The following is a 13,437-nucleotide window of genomic DNA, read 5'->3' on the forward strand; positions in this document are numbered from 1 at the left end:
CTCTGCCATCTAACTGCAACATATCAGAAATAGCGTGGCCAGCAGGGACAGGGAAGGGATCTGACCCTTGTACTCGGCGCTGGTGAGGCCGCACCTCGATTCCTGTGTTCAGTTTTGGGCCCCTCACTACAAAAAGGACATTGAATGACTTGAGCGTGTCCAGAGAAGGGCAACGAAGTCTGGAGCACAGGTCGTATGGGGAGCAGCTGAAGGAACTGGGGGTGTTTAGTCTGGAGAAGAGGAGGCTGAGGGTAGACCTCATCACCCTCTACAGCTACCTGAAAGGAGGTTGCAGAGAGCTGGGGATGAGTCTCTTTAGCCAAGTAATAAGCTATAGAACAAGAGGTAATGGCCTCGAACTGTGCCAGGGAAGGTTTAGACTAGATGTCAGGGAGCATTTCTTTACAGAACATGTTGTTAGGTTTTGGAATGGGCTGCTCAGGGAGGTGGTGGAGTCCCCATCCCTGGAGGTGTTTAAGAGTCGGGTCGACATAGCGCTGAGGGATCTGGTGTAGTTGGGAACTGCCAATGTTGGGTTGATGGTTGGACTGGATGATCTTCAAGGTCTTTTCCAGCGTAGACAATTCTGTGAATCTATGATTCTGTATGGGTGGGCACCCCAATACATAGTTATTGCCAGAATTTGGGATATCAGCTCCTGGATGTTATACATAGCAAATACTGATAAGCAGTTTACAGCCCAGTGAGGTCTTACAGAAATCAGTCTGAGGGCTCTTGTGGCTCTAGTGCCCAAAAGAAAAGTGCAGTCTGGAAAAATCTTTTCTGTCTTCCTTTACAAAAGGACTTCTGAGGTTCAGCAGTAATCTTGGCAAACTGTAAGCTAGCCTGCCTGCTTAACAATATTTACAGCTCCACTTGTCCAAGCTGTTATCTTTACCACGTCCACCAGGGTGATCTACTGAAAACAAGGAAAAAATCCCATTAGTTTTAGTAGCTACTGGGGCAAGTCCTTACTCAGCTCAGACAGGAGGGGTGATTTGTCTACATGTAAATATAAATGATGCTGAGACCAATGATAATCCAGCTGGTCAGTGGATCAATTTTGAGAAGGAGAAATATCCCCTTCCCTTTTTAAAAAATATATTGTAACTATGTAGTAATGCTCCTAAATGTTACAGTTTATAATATTTTTACTGAAGCATTCCGGATGCTTTCAATTAATCACTGATTTTTTTTTCTTAGATCTGAGGATTCAAAATGTTACTGCTTAGAGCAGTGGTGTTTGCTGACTTTGTCACTGAATCCCTGAATCTGGCATCCCATTGACATGGTTTCAGTCATTAAGTGCGTAAGATAGCAACCTTATGCATGCTTTTCTGGTTCTGCTCTTCCTTCTCATCTTCCAGTCCTTGCTCCATTGACTAATTAATTCACAGCTTGAAGTATCTTTTTCTTTAATGGTATCTATCATTCGAATCCATGTCTTGCAATTGCGTCAGTGGCAAAAGGTATAATTCTTGGAGTGTTGCTGACTCTGCTACTTGCTTGTAAGAAGATCTCTGTAAATAATGTAATATCTTGTTTGCTAGGGATTAATTAAAAATTACTCAGCTCAAAATTAAAGTGTATTAAACAGAAATCACTCTCTTCAAAAGCATTATTTTAAAGGAACAATCTTAATTAAAAATACCTTCAAATAAAAAAGAAGAAAATTGTATTATCTAAAATCCTGAGATGAAACTTCAATCTTATTAGGGCATTTCTGTTTCCAATACAAACAAATTGAAACACCTCAGTTTTGCTAAGTCTGTATTTTTGTTCTTGCCACACACACACAAAGATTAAAAAAAATGCATTAATTTTTCACTGAGTTCTCCCTGTAGTGCCTCCTCATCTGTCAGGAGTAGTGTTTTTTTAGGCCAGAAAGAAGTTTTGGTCTCCTGCATACCAAGAGCGTGACAGAATCACTGAGCTATCAAATCAGTTATTCTGCCAACATCTTTCTGGTTCACTGAAGAGTAAATTAATCCTATGTAAGAGTGCCCCAGCAGGAGAATAAGAGCGAGCACACATACTGCCATAGTCAGGGAGTAAGGTGCTTGCCAAGGGTGTAAATAATGGATAAATAATTAATTTTCTTTGGGGAACCTTCAAGGATCTACTTCTGCGAGTGCTTATGTGCACATGGTGGAACAAGTGCAGCAAGGGATTGAGCAAGACTGCTTCTCCGTGGAAAGAAAACAAGCCCTAGGGCAGGTTGCTCAGCAGCCCCACTTGTGGCTCTTTACCACTCGCTGGAGACCTGGGATGTCTGGGACTGGAACCAGTTTCTGGAGTCAGCACTGATCAGAAGGTGTTTGGGAGAGAGCTGCTCCAGCAGAAGACATTAAGACACACCTTAGGTCACCATCATCACTTGGAAATGATAGGTTACAACGAGTCAGTCTCTGGCATGTTGACCAGGTGATGTTACCTGTGCTTCCGCCCCCCACCGAAGTTTATTTAGGAAAGCCCAACAGCTCCAGTGAGAAAACAAAGAAGAGATAGAACATGATGCAACAGATAATTCAGTACCAACCTGAAATCTGTTGCCTCCAGTTCAAATTAATATTACAATGAACTGCAAACCCATCCATGGTCTTCTGTGTGATTTCTCAGAGGTGATTTTTTTTTTTTTTTATCCCGTTCCTATATCTTTCCTTGTTTCCACATACATGTTTGGTCTTTTCTTTGATTAACATCTCCCCATTTTTCCTGCTGTCTTCAGAGATTCATTCTTATATCCACTTTCACATCGATTATTTTTGTGTCTGACCCTAACTGTTTCACTTTCTTTTAATTTCCCTCTATTTATTCCTTTTTCTAAGAAAAGTTGTCTCCCTTTGTTCCCTGTCCTCTTCACTTGGTATGTTTCTGTGATTGTCTGTTCCTATTAAAAAACTCATTTACTCTCTGTCTCTCTTCTTGTCTTTCACTATGCAAGCCATGTGACTTCATCAGCCACAGGTCCATTGGTCTAATTTCCCCTTTCCATCTGCTGTCTAACACCTCTCCCTTCCTCCTGCTCCCACACAGCACTCTCTCTTCCTTTTTTGTTCCTACTTTGACAACTCTCCTCTGACTTTTCCATCGTACTCCTACCCACTGCCTTCCCTGCTGCTCATGCTAGCAGAAATGTTCAGCTGTGGTGCTTTATCCCATAGATCTCAGCTTCCTTCACCTCCTGATGCTCATTAGATCAAGCCCACAACCACGTTCTTGGCCAGTTTAGGGATGTTTGTCATGCATTATCAATGTGAGCCACTGTGGAAAAATGATGATACTTTCAATCTGCTGTTAAGGAGTTCTTTGGACACATTTTAAATCAACAAAATAGGGATATTTTACTGATCAAATTTCAGGTTTTCAGCTTTACTGCAATAATGTACCTGTAACTGCTCCAGTGTTTTCCATCAGTTGTCCCAAGGCAATAAGCATTTTGCCACAAGAATACATGCAACCTCCGGAAGGACCGAGGAATTCTGTTTAAGACCATCTGCTCATAAAGTGAGTATTTAGCTAAACCCAAGAGTGCTCAGGTTTTCAGGCTGTTTTCTGGCTGGACCTCTGCTGTAAATGGCTGTTGCATTTGTTCATGAACTAAATACACAATATTCCTAGCAGTTCTTATAATGAGAAGTCTACATGCATGACCTTTTGAAAGCTCTCTGACTCCTTCAAAACATAAGCAAATTAAAAGTCTTTATTTGCATGATCTGAAATAAAACAAAAACCTCACTTTGGCTGTCTAAAAATAAAGCCATATGAAGCAAAAACCTTGCTGAGGTAGGAAACTCTTAAAATAAATACAATTTCCTTTGCCTCAATAAATGTTATTTCATTCTAAAGTCGAATATACAATTCATTCCACTGAGCTTAACATTTTGTTAAACTATAAAACAGTAACTCTACAACAGTACACAGTAACAACACTGTTAAACCGTAACATTTTGTTTCAGCTCAAGAGTGATACGTTTGTGAGATAATTGTTGTAACAAGAAAAAAAATTATTGACTGAGCTGTTTCCAAGCTATTCATCACTTCCCTAATATCTCTCCTTATGGAAGTTCTCCAAGCCCTATGATACTGATCTTGTAAACAGCTATTTTCTTTCCTTAGCTCCTCTAATAAAATTCATGCTTGATATTTCTGTCAGAACTACTTGGCCTCCCCCCCCCCGATTGGTAAATGGGGAAATTAAAAAAAAAGGATTTTTTTTTTAATCTTTTGGATCATGCATCCTTATAACGTCATCCAAAACACCACAAAAACAACATCAAGAAAGTGAATTGACTTCAATAATTTCTTCTGAATATTTTTTAATTGAATAATAAGTGTATGGCACAGTACTAACAGACACTTTGGCCAGATGCTTGTTGTTAGAATATACTATTAGAAAAAAATGACATAGGACAGGGAAATATGTTAAATTTTGTAATATCTATGTATATATGGATAAAGAACCCAGCAGACATGCCCCCAAAAATACTCACAATCATCAGACCACTCTGGGGTTTCAGTACTGCTGATTGCGTTATTTATGCAGATATATACAAAATTATGCACAACTCACATGTTATATTTTCGTTAGGGGGAACTAAGAAATATGCTACCATTCTGAATACTTTTTAATGTGAGTTCCCTTCTCTGATCTGAGAATAGATTCATTCTTGCTCCAATGTAAATTTGCTGGTCTAAATAGAAACATCCTCCAGTCTCTCCATACTCACTCTGCTGCATGTAACATTTCCCTGGAGAGGAACTTATGGAGTAAACGCTTTGTACTTGCTCACAAGTTTCAAAGACTTTCTTTGCTGCTGCCTTTATGCCATGAATTTAGTTGTATTTGTATGAGGTGCAGCTGCCTCACCCAGGGGAAAATTACCCTCGTACATGGGCGTTCGCATTAGTTTAGGGAAGAATTGGCAGGTTTTAAACTGTTCCTACAAGATCACAGCTCTGGATCCTGAGTCTAGAAACTCTAGAGCTTTAAAGTAAAAGAAATCTTTGTGGATGTGTTTCATAGGTGTGTCTTCTTATGTATCAAAATAATGCTTGAGACTGCCTACTTAGACTCAAGCAGCATGCTGCCCCTTAGTGAAGCTCTAGTTGTACCATAAACTGACACACTGAACACTTTAAATGTTTAAACAGCTGTGCAGATGTTAATTTAACTCATTACTTATCTCCCACCACTCAGTTTATCAGAAAAGAATAAAAGCAAAATGACAGGACTTGTCTGGAGCAAATTGTTATTGGCAAAGCTTAGGCCAGAAAGAAGCATGAAGTTACAAAGACATTGGTGGCACATATACATTCGAAAAGCTTTTCAAAGGAAAAACGTCAAAATTAGGAAATAGTTTTGGTTTTAACATCGTTGCAGTTCCAACAACTAGCATTTCTTCCTCTGTTACTTTTACTTTAGCTTTAAATAGTTATAGAAAAGGAAATCTTATGGATAAATCAAATCCAAACATACGTTTCTCCTTTACCCCCCAAAATTCCCACACACAAACACTTTCTTTATTTCAACAGCATTTTTACTATGCTTTCAGTAACACTGAAACAATTACATTCAAAACACTTCAAAAATCAGACACATTTAAAGCGTCTTGCAGAATTCTCTCTTGAATTTCAATACAATTCAGATGGCCCGGTAACCCCTCAGTTTGTGTTCATGAGTGCTCTTTGATGATGTTGTTGCATGCTATTTTAACAGAGAAGCCTACCCTTATTTGGGACGGAAATTAGCCCAAGGTTAAAGAACCGAGACAGCTGTTTGCTATTACATTTTATCTTCATCACCACACATGTACTCTCTGCTTCGTGTTCTCCACCCTTCCCGTCTATCTGTGCAGCAAATACAGCCTTATTGGTATGCCCTGGAGGTGCTGGGTTTGGTGCGTGCGACCCTCCCTTCGCAGCACGCCTGTCTCGAGGTCTCCTTAAAGCTGTGGCCAACACCTACATTGTCTCGGCAAGGATTCTGCTTTCCCTGCTCCCGCTCTCCACCTCTCAGGCTGGATCCCCCCGGATCCAGGGAGACCAACTGCGATGGCTCGTTTAAGGAACCCGGCCATGAAAGTGAGCCACGGGCTGCACAGATGCTGTCTTAATTTAATATGATCGTGAGATACTGATTGGTTTCTGGCGAATCCGTGCCCAAGGAGACAGTTAATCGTTACGAAGCCATTTCTGCCACGACGGTCGGTCGGTGAAGAGCGGGGCCCGCCGGTACCGTCCGCGCTGTGCCTGCACGGCACAAACAGCCCTCGTTCCTCGCCCAGGCGCGGGCAGGAAGCCCCCGCGCCTCGACCGGAGGCCGCCGTCCCCTCGGGGCGCATCGCCTCCCGCACAGAGACCGCCCACAGCGGCGCGTCCCCGCCAGCGACCCGCTTTCGCCCCAGCCCCGGCGAGGGAGGCCGGGGCCGGCGGAGCCGCTCCGCGGGGGCTGGGGAGGCTGCGGCGGGCCCAGCGGCGCCCCGAGGCCCCTCCCGCGGAAACCCCGCGGCCGGCAGGTGCGGGCGCGCGGAAGCCCCACGGCCGCCCCCGCCGCCCGCGCACGCGCGCTCCCGCTCTCCGCGCGCGGGCAGGGCCGCTGTGACGCCACGGGGCGGGGGGCGGGGCGCCCCCGCCGCTGCCGCCCTCGCGGCGGCCCCTGGCCGCGCGCGCCCTCGCGCGCTTCCCGCCGGGTGCCGGCGCCGCCGCCGCCACGCGCGCGTACACGAGCCCCCCGCCCGCGCCCCCCCGCCGGCTCCTGCCGGGCGGTTTGTGACGTCAGGCGGTCGCTGAGGAACGGGGCGCAGGTGCATCCGTTTCCTCAGGGCTGAGGCGGCCGCGACAGCGCCTCCCGCCGCCGCCCGCCCTGCGGACCGGGGCTTTCCCCCGCTCCCGGTGCGGCGCAGGTCCCCGGCCGCTGTGTGAGAGTCCCCGCGCTACGGCGTCCCCGACGGGCGGGGCGAGGGGAGGGAGGAAGAATCAGGCAGCCGCGACGGGGCGGCCGCGGCTGGGGTCGCTAGGGGGAGGCACGGCACCGGGAGACGGGGCAGAGGCGCGGCGGGAGCGGAAGGCGGAGGCACCCCTGGGCCGGCGGCGCCGCGCCCCCCGCCCGGGTTTTGCTTTCCCTTTGGGCGGCACCTCCCCCGGCGGGCTGGGGACAGAGAGACACACACTTGTGTAGTCGTTTCCCTAAAGGGCGAGGGGAGGAGAGACCGGAGACCTGCGCGGGGAGGACGCGCCAGCTGGCGGAGAGGAGGGCGCGGAGGCAGCCCCGTCACGAGAGGAGGCGGTGGCGGGGAGGAGGAGGAGGAGAAGCCGGCGCGGAGCCTCGCCTCGCCTCACAGCCCCTCCGCCGTCACCGCCTCGCCGTCCCTGGCCGCCGGAGGTACCGGCGGCCGCCCGTCCTCATGATGGCCTCAACCACCACCTGCACCCGGTTCACCGACGAGTACCAGCTCTTCGAGGAGCTCGGGAAGTAAGGACGGAGCCCGCCGGGCGCGCCCCGCCGCTGGGGGAACGGGCGCGGGGCAGCCGGCGCGGGGCCGGGGAGCCGGCGTGGCCGGGTCGGGAGCGGGGGGAAGGACCCGTGGGTGCGCGGGCTCGGGGTGCGAGCCCCGCCGGCGGGTGCTGGACCGGGGGCTGCCTTACCGGTGCCGCCAGCCCGGCGGGGCGCCCGCCGCGGAGGGCCACCGGGGGAGCGCCCTGGCTGCAGCCTCCCAGAGACCCCCCCAACCTGAGCCTTATTTGCGGGTCCGCGCCCGCCCGTCGCCCCGGGGCGGCCAGAGGCTCCGGGCGGGCGGCGGGGAGTTGCCCTCAGCCTCCCGACGCGGGAGGTGCGGAAGCTGCCGTATCGTTACTTAATTATTTTGATTATTATGGCTGTAGCGGGGCGGGGGGGGTGTGGGTTGGGTGGGGGGTCGGTGGGTGAGGGGCTGTCGGCGCGCGGCGCCCCCCAGCGCCGGGGCCGGCGACTCTCGGCCCTGATCGCCATGTTGGCGGCCCGGCGGGGCGCCGGTGTCACCGGGGGGGGGGGGGGGGGGGGGGACGGGACACACGGGCCCGGGCCGCCGCAGCATTGTCCCCGCGGCGGGTGCCGGCCTTGGGGCAATGCAAATGTGCCCTCCCTCCGCCCAGCGGCTGCAGGCGGGGATGGGTTCGGTCGTATGGCTAGTACCCGCGCTTCTGACCAGAGTTTACTGTTCGGGTGAATAAAATCAACGCTGACCGGAACTCTCTAGGGTTTTTTAATTTTTTTTAATTCTGCCGACATCACACCTCTCGCTGAAACCCGTTAAAACCTTCGCGCCGGTAATGGCAGTGAACCGTTTCAGTTAGACTGACACTTTGTTCGCTTCTTGGTTTCCAGAGGGGCGTTCTCCGTCGTGAGGAGATGTATGAAAATCACCACAGGACAAGAGTACGCTGCCAAAATTATCAACACCAAAAAGCTTTCGGCTAGGGGTGGGTATATTTTAACCTAGTTTTTATGATCCCTCCTCCCCGTTTTTTGCATTCTTGTGGTAAGCCTTAAAAAAATAATAAAAGTAGCTAAATTATCTGATACATTTCTTAATACATTTTTTTCCCCCCCATTTCCTTGGGTTTGGGTTTGGTTTGTTTGTTGGTTTTTTTTTGTTTTGTTTTTTGGTTGGTTTTTTTTTTTTCATTTCCTTGGTGCTTGGTTTTTTTCTATGTTAAATGTTTCATGGATTGGCTGCGTGGAGGTCTGAGGTCGCTGTAACACATTTCAAGGAAAGATGTGCAAAACCTAAATGTAACATAATGTAGCCACTTCGGTTTGTATCTAAAGAACTTTGAATATCAGCTTGCAAGCATTTTGCAAGCTGATTTTTTTGAGGAAGGTTGGGAAATAATAAGTTTCCATTATAGCTTTTGTTTTACATATCATAGCTTTACTTAGTTTTGTGTTTCCACTGCATTTAAACATGAACATCAAGGCCTGTCTGACTATGCATGCATCGGAAAAAGTGTACTTCTACCTCATACTAAACTTTGTTATGAGAAGAAAATTACATTAAGGGAGAAAATTGCCATTTTATGAACTCACCATTTGTGAAGCAAGTCATTCTGATCAAGTGATGAACTGTTTTACAACCCAACCGTAATACCTGCTGTACAGCTTCTTTGTACTCTCTGTGAGATGTGAATATTTCCCAGGTATTTTCAGTGTCAGTGGATACATCTTTGTGATACATTTGAGGTAAATATACACATACTGTGGGTTACTGTCGTCAAAAGCAAGCCTTAATGGTCATATGTCAATTGCTTAAGTCCAAGTCAGAGTGCTTGTGCTAGGATGTCAGAGATTATGGATTATTCTCTGCTAACGTCGTCTGTGTTTTGGTATGAATTTGTGGTGTGGTAGAGAACATGGAATCACGTGAATAAGCAAACAGTGTCAGAACGAAAACCTGTTTATGACCTGGTTTGATTTTGATGCAAAGGAATCACTGCAGGTAAACAGTTTGAATTAATTCATTAAATTTAAACATAAAATATCACATGTGACGTTATGGCATGCTCTGGTAACATGTTGCTCTCTGACAAAGATCTTTCAACATTGTGTCAGTACTCTTATTTTCAGCTAATGAAAGTTGTGTGAAAATTTACTTTTTGGCTTTTGCTGAATTTTAGTTGTCATACTATCCCTGTGAGATTTGTTTTCCTTTATTTTTAAAAAGGTACTTACATTTTAAATACTTATTTGTAAAGTTATGGATTTAAAGGGAGAGAAGTTAGGAAAACAGTAATACTTAAGATAAAATATTTTCACAAATTTTCTTAAAACATCTTTTTTGTTAGCACAGTAACATGAACTGTTGAATTTTGATGCTTGAAATGAACTACACGTTCTGTGTGATTTTGTAGATCTAGGTACCTTTCAACATGAGAAGCTATAGCAAGATCGGCACTAGGGTACCTATGTGCTATGGGTTTTATGTATGATGGGATAAATCTTGAAAGGCTAGGCTAAATTAATAAAAATTTTGTCTTCCTTAGAAGTCATTATTTGGAATGTACTATATTTCAAGCTTTAATTTTTGTACTACTTTGACTGTTTGTGCAGGACCGAATTGGTCCTTGGTGTAGTCCATTAATCAGTGGAAGCATAATCTGAAGAATTTGGCTCACAAGATGGAATGAGACAAAATTCGCGCAGAGATTTTTCTACAGGTTTAGCACATAAGCCCATAAAGGAAGGGGTTATGTTTCAAAAATGGAGTGTGAAATATCCTTTCTTATCAGAACACATGTGATGCCATGTCCATGAATGCGGAGAATGTGTTTCCATCTCTGTTTTCAGAGATCCCAGAAATATTTGATGTTTTTTATTTGCTTGGTGTTTTTTGTGGTGGTTGTTTTGGTTTTTAGCTTTTTGAAATCTACTAAAAAGCTTTTGAAGAGCAAGCTTCTTGGAGAAATCTTCAAATCCTTATTAGGCAGTTCTTTAATTGCAGGAAGGTGCACTTTAGTTGCACTTGTGGTACAAAAACTAAACATTAAAAAGCCTCAAACTGTGACACTTTCTCCTGGCTGATAATAGGTATACAGCTTAGAACTAAGATGCTGTTTTTCAAATCTAAATTGTAAGTTTCATTCTACTCACATCCAAACTGTCTTATGATGAGGTAGCAGTTCACTTTTGTGTTTCGTAATTCTTACTTGAAATACCAATTCTAGTGTAAACCTAAAGGACTGTTCCATGAGGTGAGCTTCATCAGTGAGCAGAGTTAAGAGGTTCTTGGCTTGGAAATGAGTATCCCTAGTACAGTGCCTGGCTCTCTGGAAGTCTTTTAAACACGGTGTCAAATTTGGGCCTTCTTGCTTACAAGAGTGAAGAGCAGCAGTGTCAATGTATAATATGGCAGCATCAAGACTAAATAAAAATGCCTTAAGGCAGTTTTGAAATTAAAAGTTACATAGGTGGCTTCAGCCCAGTCGTGGCAGTACTCATGTCCCCATCCCTCCTTCACCTCAGCCATAAATGTTCTTGGAGATTTAACCCAATCCTTACTTCAGTAGTCCTTCTAAACCCAGGTACTGATCTGGTCACAGACTTATGCTGGTGAAGGTGTGTTTCCCTGTATAGTTACAGGGAAATTTCAGACTAATAGTGTGTGTGCAGAGGCATGGGCTTTCATTTTAATTTGGAGGGGAAAGGAAGCTATGCCCCCTGTTCTAGCAGAAGTAACCTTTGTGCTTTTAAGTTGATGATCTGTTATTTAGATCTGCTGTGCTCGTATTTACAAATTGTAGTCCAAAATGTAATAAAAACACTTAAGAAATGATTATTTTAAATATTTGACTTTACATAACGATTCCACCTTTTTCTGATTTTACTAATAGAAATAATAAATATTTTCAATTTAAATCTCTTTATTTCAGTATAGCAAAAATGCTTTTGCTTATTAGAATAATATACTCTTCTTCCGTACTCTTAAGCTGCACTTAAAAGTTCTGAGCTTTGACTTGGCATTTACACTGAATTACAGTTCAAGTATTAAGTTAGAATTTCAATGGCTAGTTTTGTATCAATAGAATATGTTCTCAACAAGTGTGCACTATTTGATTATGCTGCTGATTTTTAAAAACGGGAGAAAATAAAGGTATGTAGCATACCCCTCTAAAATGAAGTACAGCAGTGAACAAGCACACAGAAAGCTAAGAATAAAGCGAAGGATGTATGTTTGATGTATCATTTCATCTGATGAAGTTGGGATTTTCTTACTCCTTGGTTTCTACAGTGTGCTGTTTTGGGCTTCTCTGTTGTTTTTCTTGTGTTGAAAGCAACATAGATAAAAGTGAACTTCTGTGAGGTGACTTTACTTTTCCCGTGTCTGTTTCAAATAATTAACAAATCATCTTTTTCTTTTTGTCATTATCTATACAGCTTTTTTTTTTAAGAGTCTTCTGACTTTGATCCAGATTGATTTCACATAAACAAATCCCCTTTTCTTAACAGGTTTGAGCCTTGTTTTCTGACTTTAAAAAAAAGAAGAGATAAGTATTTTCTTCTCTGATCATACTTGAAAAGATCAATTACTAATATATTTTCATGAGGTGTAGTTTTTGCCAGTAACCCATTGACATTTTTTCTGTGGTGGCCCGAAGCACTGTGCCTTTGATGGTGATTTGATGGCATCTGCGAGAGGATGATGTTCCAGCCCATTTTCTTTTCTAGGGTGCTTTTGTAAAAACTGCCTAGACACACCTCTCCCAGCCCCTAGATTGCTGCAGCAGAAACACAAATTGCTTTGTTTATGGGCATACATATTATTAAGAGTAATGTAAGAATCAGCTGGAGGTTATCGCTTCTTTGTGAAAAGCTCTTGTGAGCTTTCAGGGACCAGCCATTTCATTAGCTTCAGTGAGCTTTGAGCCTTGGAGGTCTCACTGGTTATTTTCCTTCCATAATCATAGGAAATTTCCCAAATCCTTTTCAGCATCTTCCTATTCAAAGAGAGTATTTCCAATGGGCTTGTGACTGCAGATGCAAGGCATAGCCAGAGGTGACTAGAGCAATTGCACTTCCCCACAACAAACTCTGACGGATGAGGAGTTTGAAAACCCCACCCTTTTGGAACAGGATTTTAGTGGCAGTATTGAGTAACCTTGCTGTGGGAAGAGCATTTCAGTGTCTGAAGCTGTGCAAGTAGAGCACCTCATGATCCCTAAAGTGATTTAAAATATATTAAGAAGGTGAATGAAAGATGATGCATATAGGCTGGTATTTCTGAGCGTAGTTTTTCATGATGCAGAGACAAACACTTTTGTTGTGTCACTAGACCAACATTTCAATCTAGTCAGGTAGCCTGCATCAGTCAGTGCCAGATGTTTTACAGGGAGGCAACCTCTAATAAGGCTTCCTGTACTCCATAGGAGGAGAAAATAATTCTACCTAATCTAGCTAAAGATCTTAGTCTCTGAAGCACACATTTACCTGTGCAAGTTTATTATAGCACATGTATTTTTGATGCTAACTTCCTACATACACATGAAGTTATTCCCACACATAGAGTACTATCCTTAAGGGCGTTTAGTTGCCAGTGAAGCAGATTTTGTCTTTGTGACTCCAAGAATTAAGCTTCGGATTTTGGGTATGTTCTTCAATATCTTGCTGTAGTCTGTTTCTCAGGTTAATTACCTGTTGAGAAGCAGTATGTTTGCCTTTGTGTTAAAAATGTTTTAAAAAATGTTTTTCAATAGTATGTAAGAAGGCTTACCTGCTAACATGTGGTTGCTCTTTTTTAAATATTCTCTTTCTTAAGCTTAGTCACAGCATTCTTGTCAGTTTGACATAGATGCTGTGATTTAACATGGATATGTTTGTGTATTTATCCGCAAGTATTTGTTTCAATTGCTAATTACCATACTTTAGCAGGCTACTGGTTCTGTCTGTTAAGACTAAGTCCCTTC

At 44.4% G+C, this 13,437-nt stretch overlaps 1 protein-coding gene across 39 annotated transcripts in view; it reads left to right on the forward strand.

Moving 5' to 3' along the window:
• Positions 1 to 6,802: 6,802 nt before the first annotated feature.
• Positions 6,803 to 13,437, forward strand: part of CAMK2D (calcium/calmodulin dependent protein kinase II delta) — a 165,432-nt gene continuing 158,797 nt past the window's right edge. For 10 of the 39 annotated variants that reach the window (XM_074905187.1, XM_074905194.1, XM_074905192.1 and 7 more), the window contains exons 1-2: positions 6,975 to 7,474; positions 8,366 to 8,460. In XM_074905187.1, the coding sequence (XP_074761288.1) occupies positions 7,407 to 7,474; positions 8,366 to 8,460 (163 nt within the window). In that variant the 5' untranslated portion in view covers positions 6,975 to 7,406. Of the gene's footprint in view, positions 6,921 to 6,972; positions 7,475 to 8,365; positions 8,461 to 13,437 lie in introns of those variants that run through there. The other 29 variants (XM_074905211.1, XM_074905206.1, XM_074905212.1 and 26 more) reach the window with 8 other exon arrangements.

This window comes from Athene noctua, chromosome 4, assembly GCF_965140245.1.
Source record: "Athene noctua chromosome 4, bAthNoc1.hap1.1, whole genome shotgun sequence".
Taxonomy (NCBI): Eukaryota; Metazoa; Chordata; class Aves; order Strigiformes; family Strigidae; genus Athene; species Athene noctua.